Raw genomic sequence first — 25,218 nt, forward strand, 5'->3', positions numbered from 1 at the left:
TGTAATATCGTGTTTATATACATTGTGTAATGGTATGGGGATTATGGAATTGATGTTTATATACATGTATTATTGCACGATGTTCATATGGTGTGATGGAGGCTATTTGATATAAGAGTATTATCTTTCCTCATCTGATTACTAACATACTGTGCTATTGTAGAGTGTGCCATATCATTTAAGTAAATAATGAAAGATGAATTAAAGGTTAGTTTAATAGTAAGTCTAAGTATAAAGACTTTTGATTGGGGAAGGAAGAAATGTGAAGTCGACATTGGTTATAAGTTGGCAACTGTAAGCTAAAACAGGTGACTTGAAGGCAAGTGAAGCTTACTTGAGTTAAGAAGGTAGTAGTATGATGCCAATGCATGTTATATTTTGCACGAGGAAGTCTAGATGTGTTTAGAAGTGAATTGATGATGTTTTAATTGCTTTGAGAGGATGATTTAAATGTGTTTTGAGGTTACCTCTTATATGAAGTTTTTGATACTGACCCAAATCAATTTTTAAACTAGATTTTTTGACGGTTAATGTACCATAGCCATTGGTATTGATACCTTGTCTTAAATTGATGAATTATTAGTCACATGTGGAAAAATAAATTTGGTTAATGAGTATGAGTTTAGGGAATGATTAAATATAATTTAATTAGAGTTATTAAACGATGAATAGAAGTCTATAATAGTTGAAGAGGTATTGATGATATATAAATTGATTCTTTTTTTACTGTTACAGACAAAAATAGTATATTAGATGGTAGGAAAACAAAGAAATGAAGTGTTGATGCAAATAGACAGTTTGGAAGTTATTGAAGTTATCCAAAATCTGGATTCAACACCCTTGAAATTAATGATAATTAGGTGCATTCACTATCTCTTGAAGAATATAAAAAATGGGCACTTGAATACATCCCTAAAGATGAAAGCATAGAAACAAATTGAATGATTAAAATAGCTTTTAATAGAAAAGAAGGCTTACATATGTTCACAGTTAATTCCTTTAGTATAATTTAAGTAGTTGTAAAAAAGTATATATATACATAGAAACGAAAAAGTTCTACGAAGGAATATGGATTTATGAAGCTATTTCTTTTTAATCAATTTTAATGACTGAGTCCAATTTCACATTAGTAAATTCGGAACTAAAATTACAATTAAATCAAATTGGTTGATTGAATGAATTAATTTAAATATTTTTTAATAATTTATTTAAGAATAAACGTTAAACTGAGAACTATTTAATTTAGGAACCACAGGCTAAAACATCAAAAACTCCCAAATTTGATTAAAGGAATAAAAGTTTAGTTTTTTCAAAAATAAATCAAACACTTAGCGTACATACAAACTGGAAGTGGGAGCTGTTCTGTAGAAGACGAAAGGAAAGCCTCGAAAACAAAGAGTCACCTTTCTCAAAGTATCCATTCCATATGGAAGCACTAAAAGCAACACATGGAGATGACAACTCATCGGACTCTGACTCCGACCACTTTCCTCCACCTTTTCTTCCCGCCAATTCCAATTCCCAATCAGAGATGCTGTCGTCTCCTTTCCCTCCGCCTCCTGTTTCTCTCCTCCACCCTCCCAATTCCCTTGGTAATTCAAACTACAACAAATTTCCCATAACTTTCTTTTACTAAAATATTTTACTCTTTTTGCTTATCAACTATTTTTTTCTTGATAATGAAAAAAGGATCTTTGGATTACTTACAAACTGGTCAGCCCAGTAGAGTGAGAAGCTTCCCTCACGTCGAAGGCAACTATGCTTTGCACATTTACATTCCAGGTATTTTTTTTGAATGGCCACAGTTCTTTATTGATAATATTGAATTGAATGAATTACCTTTTTTTATGTTAGAATTAAGTAACCCGAATCCTTATTTAAATAAAATATAGTGGTAAAATAAAATAAAAGTAAAACCATATAGAACTACACTTCTTTTATTTTATTTTAGAATAAGGTTTTTTAAACCTTATTAACCTCTATAGATTTGATATTGATTAGAATAAAGTGTTTCAATCTTATTACACTTCTATTAGAATATAGTTTTACAAGCCTATAAATAGACATAGTCTACTCCTTTGCCCGTGGTTTTTTTCCTGAAAGGGTTTCCACGTAAAATCTATGTGTTCTTTATTTTTATTTCTCTTTTCTTTGCGATATATTATCATTACTGACGTTCTATTTTTTACAAATTGGTATCCGAGCTTCCGGGTTATTTATCTCGATCACGGTAATAGTGTTTTTGAAGTATAAAATTCCGCTGTTGGATCGCAACACTAAATTTGCGTTGTGGCAGATAAAGATGCAGACAGTTCTTGCACAGATGGACTTAGAGGAAGCCCTGCTAGAGGTAAATAAGATGCCTTCGACATTGACGGAGAAAGAGAAGAAACACAAGCATCGAAAGGCGTTAACACAGTTACATTTGCATTTGTCTAACGAAATTTTGCAGGATGTGATGAATGAGAAGACCGCCATTGGATTATGGAATAGGCTAAAACAAATATGTATGTCGAAAAATCTAACCAGCAAGTTGCATATAAAGCAGCGTCTTTATGCTAATCGTTTGGAGGAAGGTGTATTTGTGCACGAACACTTAATAGTGTTTAAAGAAATTCTCTCAAACTTGGAAGCCATGGTGGTTCAGTATGATAAGGAAGATTTAGAGTTGGTTCTACTTTGTTTGTTATCCTCGTCTTATTTAACCTTTAGAAACATGATTTTATATAGCTACGAGTCTCTCACAGTTGATAAGGTTTATGATTCTTTGACCTCATATGATAAGATGAAGCATCTTGTGGTTAAAACTAACTCTCAGGGTGAGGGTTTCATTAATCGTAAGAGATAAGATCGGAATACTAATGATAATCCTGGAAGGACACAGGAACGAAATCCTCGCGGTAAATCTAAAGGTAGATCGATGTCTTCAAATAGAGATAAAACTTGTAACTTTTGCAAGAAGAAATGACACATTAAATCTGAGTGCTATAAGCTACAAAAAAAGATCAAAAGGAAGGCTACGAATCAAAAGGAAAAATAATTAGAAAATTCAGGTGAACCTAATGTTGTAGAAGACTACAGCGATGGTGAACTTCTAGTCGCTTCTGTCAACAATTCTAAAGTGAGCGATGAGTGAATCCTTGATTCGGGCTGCACCTTCCACATTAGTCCCAATCGGGATTGGTTTACAACTTACGAAACAGTGTCTGAAGGTGTTGTTTTGATGGAAAATAATGTTTCGTGTAAAATTACAGGTGTTGGAACAATTAAAGTTAATATGTTTGACGGAGTTGTCAGAACACTTAGTGACGTGCGACATGTTTCAGAGTTGAAGAGAAATTTAATTTCGTTGAGTACTCTTCATTCAAAAGGGTATAGATACACAGCTGAAAGTGGGGTCATGAAGATTTCCAAAGGTTCCTTTGTTGTGATGAAAAGGCAGAAAAAGATTGCCAAATTATATGTTTTGCAGGGTTTTACTGTTACTGGTGATGCAATTGTCGCTTCATCTTCCTTGTCAGATGATGATATTACTAAACTTTTGCATATGCGCCTAGGGCATATGAGTGAGAATGGCATGGCGAAATTGAGTAAAACATGACTTCTTAATAGGTAAGGAATTTGCAAACTAAAGTTCTGTAAGTACTGCATTTTAGGGAAGCAAAAGAGAGTTTGATTCATTAGAAGAATCCATAACACGAAGGGAACGTTGGAGTATATTCATTCTGATTTGTAGGGTCATTCAGAGTGCCTTCAAGAGGTGGAGCTAATTATATGCTAACTTTTATTAATGATTTTTTCAGAAAAGTTTGGACGTTCTTCCTGAAGCAGAAAAGTTATATGTTTTCCGTATTTAAGTCTTGGAAAACTATGATTGAAAAATAGATGGGAAAACAAATAAAATACCTCCGCAAGATAATGGCTTAGAGTTTTGTTTCGATGAGTTTAATAAACTGTGCAAGTCAGAAGGGATCGTGAAACACCTGACATTTCGTCATACTCCATAGCAAAACGGCATTGCAAAATGAATGGACAGAACGATCATGGAGAAGGTTCGATGTATGTTGTCAAATGCCAACTTACCGAAGTTGTTTTAGGCCAAAACAGCCTCTAGTGCATTTTTTTGCTCAACCTATCTTCATCCATTGCCATTGAGAAAAAGACTCCACCAGAGATATTGTCTGGTAATCCTGCTGACTATTCTGATTTAAAGATCTTTGGGTGTTCTACGTATGCTCATGTTGGTAATGGAAAATTAGAACTGAGATCCATTAAATGTGTTTTTCTTGGTTATAAAGCTGGTGTAAAAGGGTATAAGTTATGGTGTCCTGAAAATATAAAAGTTTTGATTAGCAAAGATGTTGTTTTTGATGAAACTGCTATGCTGCCTAACTTATCTCTTAAAAACTCTTCCAATAGAGAAAATCAAAAGCAGGTGGAGCATCAGATTAATCCAGAATCTACAACAGAGTTGACTCCTCAAACTAGTACAAAAATTCAGAATAGAGTTGCTTCTTCACCATAATACTCTATCGCCAAAAACAGAGCTAGAAGAGAAATTAAACATCTAAAGAAGTATGTCGAGGTTGATCTAGTTGCTTATACTTTAAATGTGGCTAAATATATAGATGCAAACTAAGAGCCATCTAATTATTCTGAGGCGGTTAGCTGTGAAGACTTATAAAAGTGGATGTTTGCTATGTAAGAGAAGATGGAATCACTCAACAGAACATGAGATCTTGTGAAACTTTCTAAAGGTAAAAAGGCTATTCATTGTAAATGGGTGTTTAAAAAGAAAGAAGAGACTCTAGGAGTTGAATAACCCAGATATAAAGCAAGGCTTGTTGCAAAGGGTTACAATCAAATTCTAGGAGTAGACTTCATAGATGTGTTCTCCCCAGTTGTGAAGTATAGTTTGATTCGAGCTTTGCTTGGTATTGTGGCCATGCATGATTTGGAGCTTGAGCAGTTAGATGTAAAAATTGCATTTTTGCATGGAGAACTTAAGGAGGATATTTACATGCAACAACCAGAGGGTTTTATAGTCTCAAAAAAAGAGGATTATGTTTGCTTACTGAAAAAAATCCCTTTACGGTTTTAAACAGTCACCAAGACAGTGGTAAAAGAGGTTTGATTACTTTATGACTTCTCATGATTTCAAAAGAAGTAGCTTTGACAGTTGTGTTTAGTTTAAGAAAAACAGTTATGGTTCTTTTGTGTATCTACTCCTTTGTGTTGATAACATGTTGATAGCAGCGAAAGATAAAGGAGAGCTAAGAAGGGTCAAAGCCCAACTAAGTGAAGAATTTGAGATGAAAGATTTAGGACCAGCAAAGAAGATACTTGGTATGGAGATTGTTAGATATAGAAAAGAAAGTAAACTGTACCTAAGTCAGAAGGGGTACATGAGAAAGTTCTTTGCAGGTTCAATATGCAAAGTGCTAAGCTTGTTAGTACTCCTTTAGCAGCCCGTTTTAGACTTTCATCGGCTTTGTCTCTACAATTAGATGATGAGATTGAGTATATGTCACATGTTCCATACTCTAGTGCAGTAGGTTCTCTCATGTATGCTATGGGTTGTTCACGTCCAGATTTAACATATGCAGTCAGTGCAGTTAGCAGATACATGGCAAATCCTGGTAAAGAATATTGGAAAGCAGTTTAGTGGATTTTAAGATATTTATGAGGTACTACTGATGTTTGCTTACAGTTTGGAAGAACTAATGATGGAGTTATTGGGTATATTGATTCTGATTTTGCTGGAGACCTTGATAGAAGAAGATCTCTCACAAGTTATATATTTACAATCGGAGGTTGTACAATTAGTTGGAAAGTCATTTTGCAAACTACAGTCGCTTTGTCTACCACTGAAGCTGAGTATAGAGCGATTACTGAGGCTTGTAAGAAGCTATTTGGTTGAAGGTACTCTTTAGTGAACTTAATGAAGACCTTCAAATCATCATAGTATTTTTTGACAGTTAGAGTGTCATCTTCCTTACAAAAGATCAAATGTTTCATAAGAGAACAAAACACATTGATGTTCAGTATCATTTTGTTCGTCATATTATTGCTCGTGGTGATATTGTTGTGAGCAAAATTAGTACTCATGAAAATCCTATAGATATGATGACTAATTCACTTCCTATAACCAAGTTTAAGTATTGCTTAGACTTGGTTGGTGTTCTTTGTTGAAGTTAAACCCTTAAGGGGTTTTATGGAAGAGGTAGAGAACTTGTTCGTTGAGAGTTTGCGATGAAGAACTTTTTCATTGAGAATTCATGTCAAAGTGGAAATTGTTAAAATTAAGTGACCCGAATCTTTATTTAAATAAAATACAATGGTAAAATAAAATAAAAGTAAAATCCATATAGAACTACACTTTTTTTATTTTATTTTAGAATAGGGTTTTCTAAACCTTATTATACTCCATCTATTTGATATTGATTAGAATAAGGTATTTTAATCTGTGTGTTTTTTATTTTTATTTCTCTTTTCTTTACGATATATTGTCATTACTGACGTTCTATTTTTTACATTTTATTTACTCTGTTAATTATTTCAATTTTTATACCGTCTATATCAAAAAAAGATATGGGTTAATTTTTTAAGAAAGTTTCATCTATGGTTCCCAATCTCCATGTTGTGGATATTGATGTTCCATTGAATACACTGAACATAAACTTGAACAAGTGGCATTGGGAAGGAAATTACATATAAGTTTAGGAAGGACAGTTCTTATTAAAGTTCACCAGATTGACTCTATTATAACAATGCTTCACCAGAAACTTCAATTTCAAAAGCGGTTTGATGTTATTCTTTACTATTATTATGCTTAGTTCCATTGTTAAATAAATAATCTTTGGGTTTTCTTCCTTATGATTTAAGGATATGGTTTTGATCTTTTCTCTTATTGCAAGTAGGTATTGGATTGATTTTAACAAATGGGAGGTTTTTGTCAATGATGATCGAACGCGCACATTTCTTTCTCTCGAAGACGTTACGGGAGGATTACTCGAGGTAAGTGTGTTAGAGTTTTCCTTTTTTCTTTTCTTGAAATTGAAAATCTTTTGCATATTGAGCTTGCTTTCATTGTTTATATATATGGACATCTCAAGTGAAAAAAAAAAGCTAAAGAAAGAGGATGATATACCATAACTTTATTGCCTATCTTATTTTGTATAGAGATGCTTGAGTTTCCAAGTTATGTTTCTAAAAGTGGTATATAATTTAGAGATTGATGCTTCAATTGGAGTAAAAACTTCTAAATCATGTTTATTTTGCATTGGTTTGTCATATGGTCGGGTATTTGTTCTATTCTCATTTCCTAACAATTAAGTATTTAGCAATCTTTTTACTAAGGCATTGTCAACTTCAATATTTAAAAAACTACTACAAAAGATTGGAATGCGTCGACTCAAAAATGTAATGTAATGTAATGTTGCAATCAGGGAGAGTCTAAAAACAAATTGTACTCTTTTCCTTTAACCAAGGATTTGTCCTATTAGGTTTTCCTGGTAAAAATTTTTAACGAGACAGCTTGTAATAAAAGATTGTGTAGTCTTTTTCCTTTATTAGGTTTATAATCTCACAGGTTTTTCCTAATAAGGTTTTAACGAGGCTCATTATTGGACATCTAAGGAGAAGTGTTATGAATATATTATTAAGTGGATATCCATCATGATAGTTATTAGAATTAGGTCTCTACGTCTTTTTGTTCTTTATTCTCCCCATCTCTCTTTATTTTATAACAAAACTTATGTTTTTATATTTGTTAAATGTATATTATATTTAAGGTTTAACTCACAAATTTATACTTAAACTATACTTTTTTTCTTATCTTGATATTTAAACTTTTTTTTTGTCACAAATGATGCTTAAATTATATTTTTTCTCACTTGTTATATAGACAAAAAAAAATTCAGATATCAACTTAGGAAAAAATAGTATTGTTTACATACTAATTTGTGGATTAAGCATTTTTTTAAATAAACTTAATGGTTTGATTAAACCTATCAGTCTATAATATATATTTTTCATTGTTAGCATTTATATAATGATAAAATTTGTAAACAGTTGACTTTTTATGATTAAATTGAACTGTATAGATTTAGGCTTCCATATGGTTTGATCCGTATGAATTTTTGTTAGAGGCTTTTGGCTTTTATGAGATAATCGAGTTGGACAGATTTGGATTGGAAATGGTGAAATCAGATTTTATCCATCTACTAAAAACACAAACAGGATTCGCCCTTGATTTGATCGTATCAGTTCATCAACATAGCAGATAACATCAAACAAAAGAGGTGAAAGCATTCTGTCAAAACAGGAAATTGCATGAAAATATCACAATAGAACCTAAAAACTGGAAATTTCATTCATTAATTCTATATCTTTAACATTAGAGCTTCTACCGGGAAATTCTTTCATCTGGTTCAAATTCTACTAACTTTTTCATATGGCCTATATCTGAAATGCTGAGGTTCTTAAAAGAGAAAACTGCTAGTAAAGAGCTTTCAGTTTGACCCAACCTAACAACAAAAAAGTTTCATGTAGTATATAGTAAGCATCTACTTGATGATTCCTGTGCTCCAAGCGAAAAGTCACCAAGAACTGTCAAAAAAGGTCATTTCTAAAGCATCAAATTGGTTAAATATTGCTTTCAATTGGGAACTGCCTGTAATGACACAAAAAAGTGAGAAATTACTTGTGTCTATGGTATAGCCCTATGCCATTATCCCCAGCATCTACCTGAAAATATGGAAAATGGAAGTTGGAATGCAAGAAGCAATAAAATATATGAGAATTGAGCTGGATAAATGAACTAACCTTCTGTACAAAAGCCTGATATCTTCCCTTAACAAGTGACTTTCCAGAAAGAGATCATTGCACTCATTCACATTGACAGTTTCCATGTCGAAATCTCGGTTACCGCAATACTTGTTCCACTCAAACCACATCTTTGCAATTAATTCCTTCTTGAAACAAGTAGAATGGTCTTCCTCTTCAGGAGAATCACCTGCAATCAATCTGTATACATATACTTTCTTCTTTTGGCCAGGGCGAAATGCACGGCCAATGGCTTGGCGGGTCACAGATGGATTAAGATGAACATCCAAGATTATAATTCGGGACGCCCCCACCAAAGAAATTCCCTCTCCACAAGCCTTAATAGAACCGAAGAAAACTCTAGCATCAGGAGAGTTGTTGAAGTGATCCGTAGACCACTCCCGATGATCAGTACTTGACTCACCCGTGATTGAAAAAATCTCAGTTCCTGGTTGCCAACCCTTCAATTTCACAGCTAATCTCTCCAAAAATTTCAAGGGGATGAGATATTGACTAAAAATAAGGAGCTTCTCACCGGCTGACTCACATAAATTTAACAAATTAAGAAAGAATTTTGCTTTGGCTCCTTCTCTGATATCTAATTTGTCTAACAAGTCATCGATCTTGGCATCTATCTTATCATCAGTCGTGTCAGACTTCTCAGAGAAAGAAGCTAGTTTTGGATGTAAATAAACAGCACTACCAACAGATGAAACCTTGAACTTCCTTTGATACCTTTTTAACTTCGGAACTTCATCCATCTGTGTGGGACTAAGACCAAGTACAACAGTGAAATCAACAAGTCCAGGAAGCTCATCCAGAAAATCTCCTTTGTAATAATGAAGAACTTTGCTGGTCATCTCACGTAGATCATGTATGACTGAGACTTTCCTCTCAAAGTTTTCATCCTTCTGCAATGTGTGCTCCACCAAATCATAGAAAGCTGCCTCTGCTCCACCTTTGAACTGCTTTCTCACTCCAGATATATGCACCTTACTCATTACCCGCTTAATTATTGATTTCGATGTGTCTGACCTAAGGAACTTTGGTCGAACAAGGTTCAATATGTTAAATACCTCCTTGACATGATTTTGATAGAGAGTTCCTGAAAGTACAACTTTCCGAGTTGTTTGAACTTTTGCAAGGGATTGTAACACATCGGTGTTTTCATTTCTTGGTGTGTGCCCTTCATCCAAAATTAGAATTGAAGGTGCTTTGAGCAGTATCTCTTGGCAAGTAATAGAAGTCTTTCCGTTTCCACTGTCACAAATTATGGTAGAGAACTGCTTGTACCCCAGAAAAAGGATACTCTTTCTCTCAACCCACTGCTTCAACACGTCCAACTGCTGAGATCTATTATCAGCTTTCACAGTATAAAAATCGAGTAGTTGAATATCCTCTACTTGCCATGTCTGGAACTCCTTTTTCCATGTAGCCAAGATACCTTTTGGAAGAACGACTAGCGGTTTAGCATGTGGATATTTGGCTAGGAAACTTTGCATGAAGCTGATTATCATAAACGTCTTTCCTGATCCAGGTGCATGAGCCAAGATGCAGCCGCCAGGGTTATCTGTTACCAAATTGTTCAGTAGAAAATTAAAACCCTCTAATTGGTGAGGTTTCATTTGCTTCATATGCCTTGGATGAGCAGCTATGTCCGTTACTGTTAAATGATCTTCAGACAACTTAAATCCAACAGTCTCAGACGACTCTCTGCCATTCCGTGGCTCTACTGCATATGTGCGTGTGCTTTTTTTTGCCTGGATGCATAAAAGGAAAAAAGAATCAGAAATGAAATTTTCTGCCAGGAACTGAGCTGATAAGACCTATTAAAACTTTAGAAACAGAGAACATAAGCACAATTCTGGAGGTAAAAAAAGAATGCACGTTTTTATTTAACGTTTTTATTTAATGCATATAATTGCAACAGCGCCATTAGCAACAATCAATCCAACTCTGGAAGTGCGTATGTTTTCATAAAACGAAATTAAAGGCAACGCAAGGCACCTCAACATGTATAACTACAACCAAAATATCAAAGTTCAACCTCATTTTACAGCAGCAACTAATAGCCACAAGTTGACCTCAAATTAGCAGGGCTACCAAGTGTAACATGCCAAAGTACTCCCAGTTGTAGGCCACTCACTTTCAAAAAAGCTTCAAAGATCCGGAGATAGTAGAGAAAACTAAGCCAAGTTTCCCAGATTGTTGGCTAGTCTAAAACAACAACAAAGCTCACATCTCCAGAACCAATAAAATGTTACTAAAAAAAGAGAAACAGAACAAATATGCCATGTTATATTCAATTCAAGCATCATATACCAATGCTCAACTTTGATTAACCGTTTCACTTCAAGTTAAAGTTCAATAAAACCTAAATCATGTTAAGGGTGAAACTAAGCTAAGTTTTACACTGAATAACTTATGAATGAAATTGCTAAAAGAGAAACATATGCGGAACTAAACCGGCACATCCTGGATAAAAAATAGGTGGTACTAGCTCCTTTTAATTTTGGCATGAACTAGATCAAAATTCCTTTCATTATCAAGGCTCCATTATTTGCTTTTTACCGTCATCAAGCTCAAAAAGCTAGCATCAGATCATAGATATTTAAGAAACAATTTGTAACATGAAGCTGCCTATCATACTACTCCATAGCATAACATTTAGATGGATGATCATAAACTGATTTACCTTGTTATACTGGATCTCAATTATAGTCTCAATTCCTCTCTCAATAACCCCACATATGCGACACACATAACCAAGATCATCCTTCAAGACAAAAGAATGGTCACAGTCCTCGTCTTCTGACATGCTTTCACCTGGAAGTTCCTCAAGACCATCCTACCAAAAGCATCATAAGTCATAATGAAGATAGGATATTATTGCTATGGGATAATTAATTGCCAGCCGTTCAATAATTGTAACATTATAATGATTCCTATATGTAAAATAAGAGGTTTGTCATTCTACATGAAGGTGAGAGCATAAAGCAGATGCAGAAAATGTAACCTAAATAATTGAAAGAATGCTTGGAGGAGTTGCTTCTTACTGACAGAACATATACACACGGGTAACTAAAATGAAAAACGGAAAATTTAAAAAAAAAAATCTTTCATGATCAAGTTAGCTAGTAAGTAATATCAAATGCAAAAGAAGTTAGATAAGGTACTAATTCGATCTAGCAAAATTATCAAGCACAATTAGAATGAAAAACAGATAAAGAACACAAAAACCAAGACCATGAGTGCTTAATTGTCTCTACAACTTCAAGAAAATAAAAGGTAACTACATAACGTTCGACAACATCTAGATACAACCTAGTTATAGAAAGAGGCACACTGTCACTTTTTCAAAAGCAAATAAATAATTAGTAATAATAGAAAAAGGATAACAAATATCCACAAATTACTTTTCATGAGTCAGAAATACCTTGGAAAACTCTAATGCCATTGACATCTCCTGCCAAATATCTCCCAAACCATCATCTATGTTCTCAGTTAGAGTATCTACATCTTCTTCGACTCCAACATAAACACCTTCATCCTTGAGATCAGTTTCACTGGTTAGACTAACATTTTCTTTCAGGTCAGTTTTTTTACTCTTGGACTCCCCAACCTGAAAAATTAAGATTGGTTAAAAGTAATATAGAAGACATGAAACATACATTTTAGAGGTTGAACCTTGAAGACTATAACTGTTGCGCGGAAGCGTGTGAAAGAGTAAAATTATTGTACTGAAAAATCACACTAAGTTCAATTCCCAAGAAAGAGAGGTGGATCACGAGGATCGCTTACATACCAGATCTTTCCTAGCCAGAATATCCCTCTATCGTAATTTAATAGCACAATAAATCACTACAATGACACTTGCAAAATATGCAGAACAAAAATAAAGAACACTAGAATTTTAACGAGGTTCAGCAAATTTTGCCTACGTCCTCGGGCACTACCAAATATATTTCACTCCAAAAATACAAGTGAAAGTTTACAAATAGGGAGAGAGAACAATTGCCTTAAGTAGAAAATGGCAAGTGTGGGATGAAGAAAGTAAGAAATGTTTAGGCCTATTTATAGTTGAGGTTTAAGGATCAACTTGCAATGTCCCTATACAATTAGGGACCAAAATTGCAATTATCCCATGCCAATTAATCTTACTTTCTACTTTCGGTGCCTTTCGGTGCCAACTTTCTGCCACTATTCATCTTTGAAAAGTCAAAGATTGTAGGTATCCAATAATCTCCACATTGAAGATTTGATTAGGATAATCTTATCTTCACACAATTCTTTCTACCTTTGACAACAATACTTGATAGTGCCTTCTTCAACTGTTAAACTTGCAGGATATTGATCAAGTTCAAACAATGTTCGAACTTGGTTGTTGTTACCACCTTGGTCATCATATCTGCGGGATTATCTGCAGTCTTGATCTTCTGAAGACAAATTTTCCCCTCTTCAATAATTTCCCGCACAAAATGGAATCGTACGTCGATATGTTTTGTACGTGCATGATAGACTTGATTCTTTGCTAAATGAATAGCACTTTGACTATCACAATACACGTTAATATGCTCCTGAACCAACCCCAAGGTTTTAGCCATACCTTGTAACCAAATAGCCTCCTTTACAGCCTCTGTTACAGCCATGTATTCGGCTTCTGTGGTTGACAATGCAACTGTAGACTGTAGTGTAGACTTCCAACTTATTGGTCCTCCAGCAAGTGTAAACACATAACCGGTGGTTGATCTTCGCTTGTCCAAATCACCGGCATAGTCAGAATCAACGTACCCAATAACACCTTTACCAAGTGTATTATCCTGTTTGAACAGTAATCCAACATCCACGGTCTTCTGAATATACCGTAGAATCCATTTCACAGCTTGCCAATGTCCTTTTCCAGGATTATGCATATACCTGCTCACTATACTAACTGCCTGTGAAATGTCGGGTCTTGTACACACCATTGCATACATCAAGCTACCCACTGCATTAGAATACGGAACTTGCAACATGTATTCTCGTTCCGTATTCGTCGAAGGAGATAGTTGTGCAGAAAGCTTGAAATGAGAAGCCAACGGGGTACTTACAGGTTTGGTCTGCTCGTTCATGCCAAACTGCTGTAGTACTTTCTTCAAATACTGCTTCTGAGACAAGCTAACTCTGCCATGAGCTCTATCTCTACATATTTCCATGCCGAGAATCTTTTTAGCTTCTCCTAGATCTTTCATCTCAAACTCGAGATTGAGTTGAGTCTTCAATCTTTCAATCTCAACTTTGCTCTTAGATGCTATTAGCATATCATCAACATAAAAGAGCAAGTATATGAAACTTCCTTCTTGTAGCTTCTGAAAATACACGCAATGATCAAATTTACTTCTTGTGTACCTTTGCCCTTTCATGAACTGATCAAATCGCTTGTACCACTGCCTCGGAGATTGCTTCAATCCATAAAGCGACTTTGTCAGTTTGCAAACCCAATTTTCTTTTCCAGCAACCTTGAATCCATCTGGCTGAGTCATATAGATTTCCTCTTCCAAATCACCGTGTAAAAACGCGGTCTTCACATTAAGCTGAACTAGTTCAAGATCATATTGCGCAACCAAGGCTAGCAAAATCCGAATAGACGAATGCTTCACAACTGGAGAAAACACTTCATTGTAGTCTATTCCTTCTTTCTGAGCGTAACCCTTTGCTACCAATCTAGCCTTGTATCGAATTTCATTTTTACCAGGAAATCCTTCCTTCTTTGCATATATCCATTTGCATCCAATTGCCTTCTTTCCCTTGGGCAGTCTCACCAACTCCCAAGTCCTATTTTTATGAAGAGACTGCATTTCTTCATTCATAGCTTGCTTCCATTTTACACCATCAGAGTTACTTATTGCTTCTGTGTAAGTGGAAGGAACATCATCATCTGCAATTGGAAGTGCATAGGCCACCATATCGTCAAAGCGAGCAGGCTTACGAATCTCTCTTCTTGGCCTCCTATATGCAATTGAATCTTGTTGCTGTAGAAGTTCTTGGTTCGAAACTTCTTCATCATTTGTTCTTTCAATATTAGCTGGATCATCATTAACCTTTTCAAACTCCACCTGCTGCAAAGTACTACTGGTTTTGTCATCCTTTTGTGAATCCTCGTTCTTCATCATGGTTGATTCATCAAAAGTTACATCTCTACTGAAAACAATCTTCCTTGTATCAGGACACCAGAGACGGTATCCTTTTACACCACCAGTTATACCCATGAATAATGCTTTCTTTGCTCTTGGGTCTAACTTAGATTCTTTTACATGATAATATGCAGTGGAACCAAAAACATGTAATGAATCATAATCAGTAGCAGGTTTACCAGTCCACATCTCCATAAGAGTTTTTCCTTTTATTGCAGCTGATGGCAATCGGTTAATTAGATGGCACGCATATGTAACTGCCTCAGCCCAAAATTCCTTGCCCAATCCAGCATTGGACAACATACATCGAACTTTCTCCAGTATAGTCCGATTTATGCGTTCTGCCACCCCATTCTGCTGTGGTGTATCTCGAACAGTGAAGTGTCGCACAATGCCCTCATCTTGACATACTTGTAGAAATGAATCATTTTTGTACTCAGTACCATTATCTGATCGAAGTCGTTTGACCTTTCGACCTGTCTGAGTCTCTACCATCTTCTTCCACTTCAGAAATGCATCCAAAACTTCATTTTTTCTTTTCATTAGATACACCCATACTTTTCTTGAATAATCATCAAGAAAAGTGACAAAATAGTGCATACCTCCCAAAGAAGCCACTTTGGTAGGTCCCCACACATCACTGTGAACATAGTCCAGAATTCCTTTCGTATTGTGAATTGCTGAACCAAATTTTACCCTCGTCTGCTTGCCCAGAACACAATGTTCACAGAATTCCAATTTGCAAGAATTTGCACCTTTCAACAAGCCTTGCTTCGCCAAAGTCTGCAAAGCTTTTTCACCAGCATGTCCCAATCGCCTATGCCATAACCTGGTAGCCTCTGAATTTGCATCTTTCGCAGAAGCTGTTGATGTTGATCCAATAACTGTACTTCCATTTAAATAGTACAAGTTATTTCTTCTAGTGCCTTTCATCACCGTCAATACCCCAGCTACTACCTTTAGTAATCCATCTCTCTCAAAGTGATTGTGAGCCCTTTAGATTCTAGGGCCCCTAATGAGATGAGATTTTTCTTCAAGCTGGGTACATAACGAACATCTGTCAGAACTTGGATTGAGCCGTCATGGTTCTTCAATTTGATTGTACCTACACCCATTGTCTTACAGGCACTATCATTGCCCATAAAAATAACTCCACCTTCTAGTTCTTCAAGACTAGAAAACCAGTCCTTATTAGGACACATATGGTAAGTACATCCCGAATCCAATATCCACTCATCCGTTTGACATGCCATTGCCATGCCAACCAAGCTAAAGTCTGACTCCTCATCATGCTCCGCTACACATGCATTAGAAATAGACTTGCCCTTTTGTAACTTAGGACAATTCTTTTTCCAATGCCCTTTCTCACGACAAAAGGCACATTCATCTTTGGCGGGTCTCCCTTTGGACTTACCCCTTCTACCAGGTTTGCTGCTGTGTGAACGACCTCTTACTGTTAAGACTTCTGCAGTTGTATCTCTGTGATCTCTTTTATCTTTCTTTCGAGTCTCAGATCTATACAACGCACTACAGACTGCATCAAATGTGATTGAATCTTTCCCATGAAGCAATGTGGTGGTAAGATGATCATATTCATCAGGAAGGGAATTCAACAACAATAATGCCTTGTCTTTATCTTCAAATTTCTCATCCAAATTTAGCAAGTCTGCTAAAATTTTATTGAATGAGTTCACATGGTCATTCATCGACATACCGGGTGCATACGTGAACCGAAAAAGTTTCTTTTTCATATAAAGCCTATTTTCAAGACTTTTCGTTAGAAACTTTTCTTCCAATGTATCCCACAGCTTCTTCGCTGATGTCTCCCTCATGACGGAGTACTTCTGCTCTTTGGCCAAACATAGGCGGATTGTACCACACGCCTGTCTATTGATCTTGGCCCACTCCTTGTCATCCATCTTGTCAGGTTTTTCTTCAAGGGCTATATCCAGCTCTTGCTGACATAAGACATCCAGGATCTCACACTGCCACATACCAAAATTATTGGTACCGTCAAATTTCTCTACTTCAAATTTTGCATTTGTCACAGTAGTCCTTGCTGATGACGATGTTGCTGCCATTTTTCTCCTCAATCCCAACTACTGTATACATGAACAGTACCGTATACGTGAATAGTACCGTATACGTGAATAGTACTGTATACGTGAATAGTGCCGTATACGTGAATAGTACCGTAAACGGTCGCATTCCCCAAGTACGAACCTGGCTCTGGTACCAATTGTTGCGCGGAAGCGTGTGAAAGAGTAAAATTATTGTACTGAAAAATCACACTAAGTTCAATTCCCAGGAAAGAGAGGTGGATCACGAGGATCGCTTACATACTAGATCTTTCCTAGCCAGAATATCCCTCTATCGTAATTTAATAGCACAATAAATCACTACAATGACACTTGCAAAATATGCAGAACAAAAATAAAGAACACTAGAATTTTAACGAGGTTCAGCAAATTTTGCCTACGTCCTCGGGCACTACCAAATATATTTCACTCCAAAAATACAAGTGAAAGTTTACAAATAGGGAGAGAGAACAATTGCCTTAAGTAGAGAATGGCAAGTGTGGGATGAAGAAAGTAAGAAATGGTTAGGCCTATTTATAGTTGAGGTTTAAGGATCAACTTGCAATGTCCCTATACAATTAGGGACCAAAATTGCAATTATCCCATGCCAACTAATCTTACTTTCTACTTTCGGTGCCTTTCGGTGCCAACTTTCTGCCACTATTCATCTTTGAAAAGTCAAAGATTGTAGGTATCCAATAATAACCATTGTACTTGAAATACACTCAAGTAAGAGTAAGTCATAATTATTAGCTCACACACCTACAATCAACCATTAACAATAATATGGCAGTAACATTGAACATGTCTCCAGCATTTGAGGTCCTATAACTGGTTCATCATGTTTGACCCTTTTAACATTAAGAACAAGCGATGAAGAAACGTAAATTCCAAAGCTTCATTTCATTTTGCATTATCACAAACCATGTCGTTTTGATGAGGAACGGAGAAAAGCCTTCATTTTTTTTCAGAAATGGAAAGGTAAAGATGATCTAATCTTTTATTCATGGGCACTGGTGCAAGACTCCTTAGATGTGCTCAAAGAATAATCCTTAAAATTTAAAAAGGCCTAGAGAGAAACTACAGATAACTAAAAGCTACTGTAAATATTTAAATGATGCATTTCCCCTCTTTGTTGTGGGTGAATGGGGGTTAAATTAAATCATACATGAAAGAACTAAGACTCAAAGCTTATAGCTTTGAACCATGAAACATGCAAAGAACTATAAAAAGCTTTTTATTATTTTTAATTCAAAATCATTTTATATAACTAGTATGTAGATTCAATGTTCATAGTTCATTATTTGTACAAAAGAAATGTTCATAGTTTCATTATCCTTGATTTGACTTTTATATCTCTATCTCCATTCCTCAAACACACGACTCAAAATAAAAATACAAGCACAAGAAAATACCATTTTTTCCTTGGGGAATAATTTCTCAGATGGCTTCCTTGATATAGTTTCCTGAAAAGGATGCTCGTAGTTTATTATCCTTGATTTGACTTTTATATTCCTATCTACATCCTCAAACACACAACTCAAAATATAAATATATGCACAAGAACATACCATTTTCTCCTTGGGGATTAATTTCTCAGTTGGCTTCTTCCTCGATACAGTTTCCTGAAAGGGTGTTTCTAGCTCATCATCCTTGATTTGACCTTATGTACTTATCTCAATCCTAAAACACACAACTCCAAATATAAATACAAGCACAAGAACATACCATTTTCTCCTTGGGGAGTAATTTCCCAGATGGTTTCTTCCTCGATACGGTTTCCTGAAAAGGCTGTTCCTAGTTCATTATCCTTGATTTGACTTTTACGTTCCTGTCTCCCTCCTCTAACGCACAACTAAAAGTATAAATAAATGCACAAGAACATACCATTTTCTCCTTGTGGAGTAATTTCTCAGATGACTTCCTCCATTCAATTTCCTGAAAAAGGTGTTCGTAGTTCGTTATCCTTGATTTGACATTTATATTCCTATCTCTATCCTCAAACACACAACTCAAGATATAAATATGTACACAATAAGAACACACCATTTTCTCCTTGGAGAGTAATCCCTCAGATGGCTTCGATACAATTTCCTGAAAAGGGTGCTTGTAGTTATATCCTATCTCCATCCTCAAACACACAACTCAAAATATAAATGCGTGCACAAGAACATACCGTTTTCTCCTTGGAGAGTAACTTCTTAGATGGTTTGCTCAATACAATTTCCTGAAAAAGATGCAGAGGCCTTGGATTTTTGTTGACTTCATCATCTGAATCCAGAACCAGTACAGGCAACATGGCCGTTTTGATACCATTTCCGACTGACTCATCCTCCAAGTTGATGAAATTCCTTGACAAATGAGGAAGTAGTCTACTCGGCACGTTTGAAGTCTCTTTCCTCGGGCTTCTTTTTATCACATCTACTAACACACTCGAAAGACAAGGTTGCGAAGCAAGTATCTTGCTCATCATATTCGCATTCCTAGAAAAAAGGGCTTCTATATCCTTTGTGACACTTCCATATTTACCGCCAGTGTTAAGGGACTCAAGCATATTAGTATATGCAAATGGGTCGGCATAATCAATAACATTTGGAGACACCTTATGTTTTTTCTTTTCAGTTCCATCCAAAGGATTTCCAGTTGCTGACACGCTATCATATTCTTTTGTATCAGTTGACATTTTCTTCCTTTTACAAGTCATAGAATTAAACTCTGTAAACAACCACAAAGAAAGAAAAAAAAGACAATCAAAAGACTATTTTTTTGCGGGGAGGGGGGTAGAAAAACAGAAGCAAAAGTCAAACAAACCAAAAATATTAGGTTAACAGTAGTTTTTTTCTTTTTTTCTGAATTTATATTTTAGCAGTTTATGATTGGAATACAAATCACTAGTCGTTTCGACTTTCCAGGTAAAGAAGTAAACTGAACAATAATAGTCTCCAAGTTAACGGTATGCGAAAAGCGAAAACACAAGCGTTCTTGATGTGCCTCGGCTGTGGTGTTCACACGGGTAATAAAAAGTCTGATATTATCTCTAATCGAGGTTTGATAGGGTTTTGTAACACCTGGAAATGCTTGAATGAAAGAATTATGTAAAATTAAAGAGTTATACACAATTACACTCGACTCATTAGGTATAACATTAACTATAACATATAGGTTATTTTAAGCGTTCGAAATTATTTTAGTTCCGTAAAATAATTAAGCTGTAAAGTTGAAAAATAAAACCCCAATTAACATATTGATTTATGAACAGTGAAATCACATCAACATCAATCAACATGATAAAATATTTTTTTTAAAAAAAACAAAACAAACACATTAATTAAACATTTAAACATCGGTAATTCAATATGTAAAATACCGTTTGACCTCCCATAATTTGTAGACAAAAACGGCAAGGGAGGCTCCATTTGATCACTCAACTGAAGTAAATGCCGCCGCTAACAATTAAAAGAAGAAGAAGAGCAAAATAACACTAGAATTAGAGTTAGGAACCCTAAATTAAAGGGGGTGGGATGAGAGAGATTGAAAATGATTTGCTCTCACATTTTGTTGATCGAAACGAAGAAATAAGTGAAAGAAAAAAAAATAACGCTCGGACGGAGAAAAATATTGTGCTATATATATACAGGTGGCGAGAGAGGATTCGGGAATAGTTGTTGATCCGGACAATGTGACGTGGACCAATCATGAAGAAACACGTGGCGAGTCTACAACGGAAATGTACGGCGCACTGCTTGGTGGAACGAACAAAATTTAATCCTCAGTATGATTAATAAATTGTTAAAATTAATCTTACGGTAAAAAAAAATTATTGTGATAATTTAATATTTTTTTAGAGTGGATTAATTTTTTTCAAACTAAATCTTTGTTTTATTAGTGATAATGTCAGTTTTCGGGTTAGTTGTTGGTTATAGTTTTTCTAATATATTCTCTTATTTTTATTCTGTCGGTAGTTTTGTGGTTTTATTTTGTATACATTTTTGTGATTTTTATTTTGGTCACTATGTTTTCTTTGAAAGCATAAGTAGTTTTATTTTTATTTTTATTTTTAATTTTTAATTTTTAATTATATTCTAGCGTATCTATGATATTTGCTAATGTAAGAGTGTTGTCAGATTTATTAAAAAATGTTCTAAAAAGATCTTATATATAGTATTTACCAATATAAGAGTATTGTCAAATCTATTAGAAACCATTCTATAAGGGTTTTAGTGATGGTGATATATTCAAGATGAAAAGAAGAATGGTAGGTCATCTGAGACTTGACTTAACAATTTGTGCATCATTGATGCAGTAGATCTCTTTTTTTTTTTTTGGTATTCATTATCTGGTTGATTTGATGATAGCAAGGTTAGAATACAAATTTCATCGATTTGGTCAAGTTGGTACATATTTAGTTTGTTTCTGAATTATTTCAGTGTTATAATTATTGACAATTTGTCATTCTCTCTCTCTCTTTTTTTAAGGTACAAAGCATAATTGTCCTTCTCTTTTTTTTTTAGATTACTTTAGAGACATAACATTTGGGTTCTTTTACATTAATAATATTAAATAAATACTAGAATAGGATAAGGGGATTAATATTTACTAGAATAGGCAAATGAAATAGTGAAAAGTTGGTGCCGCCTAACCAATTGATGGTACCATAGTAAAATGTGATGATCTAAAAACTCCAATGACCTTATATGTAAATTTAACTAATAATTATAATTTATATAAAATAAGATTTTTCTAAAACTTTTTAGACTAATTGATAAGAAACCAATCTATTTTTGGTGTTAAAGGAGAATAAAAAATAATAATAAATAATGGGGTTTAGGGTGCAATTTATACTGTGGCATCCTTGAAGTATTTTTGCAATTGCCAATTAAAATGGAAAATTTCATATAAAGTCTTTAGAGTTTTTAGATCATCACATTTTGGTTTGGTATTGCCGGTTGGTCAGACGACACTAGTAGGGGTGTGCAAATTTTAGGTAAAACTGAATTAATTCGGTTAATAGACTGAATTCGGCTAATCGGTCGGTTAACAGAATTAATTCGGTCGGGGGTCAGTTAATAATTTTTTGGAAGTTCGGTTAACGATTAATTCGGTTCTAAATCGGTCGGTTAACCAAATTAACCGAATTTAGTAAATAATATTATAATATATAAGTATTCGGTCAGTTCGGTTAATTTGTTGGAAATATAAATTAACTTGTTAGTTAATTTTTGATCTGTTTTAAACTTATTTTAACCAAAAATAAAAATATATATATATTTCGTTTAATTTGGTTAATCGACCGAATTAACCGAAAAAGTTCGGTTCAGTTAATTTTTTTGAACAAATTTCGGTTCGGTTAATGATTAAGAGTTTAAAATGGTCAGTTAATTCGGTTAATAGTAATTCGGGTCGGTTAACCGATTGAACATCCTAGACACTAGTATTTCACTATTTTATTTGCCTATTCTCATAAATATTAATCCCCTTATCCTATTCTAGTATTTATTTATTTATTTTAAATTATTAATGTAAAAAAAACCGTGACATTTGTGCATGAATTTACATTTCATTATTTGTATTATATATCATATATTTGTATTATTATGATTCGTTTTTCCTATTAATAATATATTCTTAAAAAATAGCTGATGGTAAAATAAAAATAATATGAAAGAAAATTTTAAAATAATAATTATCTTTTGAAAAAATATTAATAATCAGTAACAAAAATAATATAAAAATGATGGTTTTAAAGCAAATTACTTGGAATTCAAATTTAATTTTAAATTATTTAATCAATTTTTTTAGTTAATTAATTTGAACATTTTTATTTCCTAAAAAATAATTTGAAAATAATGAATTTTAAATTTTAAATTTTAAAATTAAAAATCCAAATTTTAATATTTATTATTTTAATTCTTTTGGAAATTATATATATCTTATTATTATCATCATCATTAGAGTGCTTGTTGACTCTTATGAACTCCCAAAGTCAACGGAAAACTGAGAGCCAATTGAATTAGGTATAATTAAATTCTATAATTATATTTAATTTCCTATTGTGACTCAACACAATTATTTCTACTACTTTTTACTTTTTATTAATTATTATCTATTATTGATATGTAGCTCCTATGACACCTCCAAAATACTCCAACACAATTTAACTAAAGAATCCTTTAAATCAAGCATTCATGGTTTTTCTTTTATATAAAAATGACAATTTTTTATTATTTTTGAAAATGACTCACTTTAAAAATTATGTAGGTAAATGACTCGTTTTGAATAGTAAACATCTGTTATGTCATTTGCCATTGGGTCACCACCTCTAAATTTTTTTAGATGTTGTTGTTGCTATTGACAGCACCGGACTAAAGTATAGTTATATAAAACGTTTAAGTACTTGATGAAGTAATTATCCTTTTAGATTGGATAAAAAAAGCAATGGAGCAATTCTTCGGACCACACCAATTAAATGGATGTTAGGTTTGCCTTATTTTAAAATTAAATTTAAATAGTCCTTAAGAATATAAAAATAACAAAATTAAACTCTTTTCAAATTTTATTATTATTATTTAAAATTATTAAACTTAAAAAATTATATAAAATTCTTATTTAAATTACCTAAATATATTCCTCAAGAATTTTCCTTCAGTAACTCTTTTATTTATAAAATAATTGAATTTACCTAAATATCACAAAAACTAACACATTCCTCTCATTTTTCTTTAAAATTAGCTTTTTCATCGAATTTGTTCGAAAACTGTGGTATACCACCTTCGGCAGTTTGTCAGCGCGTCACAACGCCATGTTTTTTTTCCTTTGACACTGCACAACGATTCAAAAAGCTTTCCTTTTTCTTTGTGGGTAGGATTTCTGTTAATGTTTTTGATTTCGTTCTGTTTGTCAATTTCCATTGTAGGATTTATGTTGTTTGTGCTATTTCAGAAATCTTTTAAACTGATTGTGTATGAAATTCTCTCTCTCGCTCCATGATTCCTAGGATTTTCATTCTTGGAATTTTTGTGAGTGTTTCTGTTCTCTCCTACGATTGCTGTAGGATCCGTCTGCCCAATTGCCACTGCAATCAGGCCTTTTGTCCCTATCGGTTATATCCGGTGGAGGCGCATGCTGATTGTGGCGGAGGATGAACGGTGATTCGTTGAATTTCTGATTTACCGACTTTTTTCCGTGGCTGTGCTCTTTTCTCTCCATCGCGTTTGCTGTAGGTTATTTTTCTCTCAATTACCAAGGCAACAGCCAATTATATTAGACTATAGGAGATGTTGCATGGTTAGTTGTGGCGGTGGATAGGATTGGTGAATCGGTGGATTCTGGTATGGTGTTTGATGATCTATTATGCTACTTTCAGTCTGATAAGGTGTTTTATGATATATTTTGCTACTTTCAGTCTGGTATGAGGTTTGATCATCTGTTCTGCTAATTTCAGTCTGGTATGGTGTTTTACTGATGGTTTCAAGGTCCATGACGTCTTTCATTTTCATTTTCATTCTATGAATGTCTTCTACTTTACTGCCATTGTTCTATTCACTGAGGTTACAATATCTGCTACTGCCTACCGGTGGCGGAGCCAAGCGTGGCTTGCAGTGGCCGGACCCCAACGGAATTTTTTTATTTATACTCTTTATAATTTATAAAATTTTAAATTAATAATGTTAAAATTATATTTTAACCTCAAAAATATAAAAATTTAATTTAATCCTTTAAAAAATATAAAGATATAAACTATTAAAATAATAAAAATTATATTTTTACTATTATAAAAATATAAAATTTAATTCCATTCTAAAAAAATTTCTAATGACGCCACTGCTGCCTAATAAGACTGAAAAGTTATTCTCTTTCTCATGAGTGTCATTATAGCTAATATTACTGTGAGAGCTGTTAGGTTATGGCCTACCTCATGTAATAATGTTACATCTACCTAACAATGTTCTAGATGTCATATTTTAGGGTTGGAATTTATTGTGCTGATGAGGTCTAATTAAGAATATTTTGATTAAATTTAACATAAATTAAATTATTTAACTCTATATTATCACATGTATAATGATAAACGATTAACATGATAAATTTTAAAATATTTTACATAATTTTAAGAGATAATAAAATAGAGTAATATGATGTAA

At 34.0% G+C, this 25,218-nt stretch overlaps 1 protein-coding gene, 1 long non-coding RNA gene and 1 pseudogene across 8 annotated transcripts; 2 read left to right on the forward strand and 1 right to left on the reverse strand.

Moving 5' to 3' along the window:
* The first annotated feature begins 1,408 nt into the window (after positions 1 to 1,408).
* LOC107911166 (U6 snRNA phosphodiesterase-like) lies at positions 1,409 to 8,522 on the forward strand (annotated as a pseudogene).
* On the reverse strand, positions 8,352 to 20,680 carry LOC107913549 (protein CHROMATIN REMODELING 35). Of its 7 annotated transcripts, none has more exons than XM_016842176.2 (12): positions 20,445 to 20,678; positions 19,254 to 19,792; positions 19,124 to 19,171; positions 18,965 to 19,015; positions 18,806 to 18,859; positions 18,649 to 18,702; positions 18,493 to 18,543; positions 12,263 to 12,448; positions 11,522 to 11,674; positions 8,827 to 10,586; positions 8,705 to 8,748; positions 8,352 to 8,610 (listed from the first exon to the last, which is right to left on the reverse strand). In XM_016842176.2, the coding sequence occupies exons 1-11, from the start codon at positions 20,491 to 20,493 to the stop codon at positions 8,745 to 8,747; spliced, it is 2,949 nt and encodes a 982-aa protein (XP_016697665.2). In that variant the 5' UTR covers positions 20,494 to 20,678; the 3' UTR covers positions 8,352 to 8,610; positions 8,705 to 8,744. The 7 variants fall into 7 exon arrangements, with proteins under 7 accessions (XP_016697665.2, XP_040940445.1, XP_040940447.1 ...); XM_041084511.1 differs by having other exon boundaries at positions 18,806 to 18,868; XM_041084513.1 differs by having other exon boundaries at positions 8,352 to 8,629; positions 20,445 to 20,653.
* Positions 20,681 to 23,720: 3,040 nt separating this feature from the next.
* Positions 23,721 to 24,607, forward strand: LOC107911429 (uncharacterized). Its single transcript, XR_001687882.2, has 2 exons — positions 23,721 to 23,935; positions 24,072 to 24,607. It is a non-coding gene; the product is annotated as an uncharacterized lncRNA (long non-coding RNA).
* The last annotated feature ends 611 nt before the right edge of the window (positions 24,608 to 25,218 follow it).

This window comes from Gossypium hirsutum, chromosome A13, assembly GCF_007990345.1.
Source record: "Gossypium hirsutum isolate 1008001.06 chromosome A13, Gossypium_hirsutum_v2.1, whole genome shotgun sequence".
In the NCBI taxonomy this organism is placed as follows: domain Eukaryota; kingdom Viridiplantae; phylum Streptophyta; class Magnoliopsida; order Malvales; family Malvaceae; genus Gossypium; species Gossypium hirsutum.

What these genes read in the sequence shown, in the direction of transcription:
- LOC107913549 (XM_041084511.1), bottom strand. Translation starts at nt 20,493, where the DNA reads ATGGAGCCTCCCTTGCCGTTTTTGTCTACAAATTATGGGAGGTCAAAC. An exon ending in TATTCCCCAAGGAAAAAATG is followed by an intron (nt 12,449 to 18,492) that starts GTATTTTCTTGT and finishes TTAATTTTTCAG; the next exon opens with GTTGGGGAGTCCAAGAGTAA. An exon ending in TGGCATTAGAGTTTTCCAAG is followed by an intron (nt 11,675 to 12,262) that starts GTATTTCTGACT and finishes TGCTTTTGGTAG; the next exon opens with GATGGTCTTGAGGAACTTCC.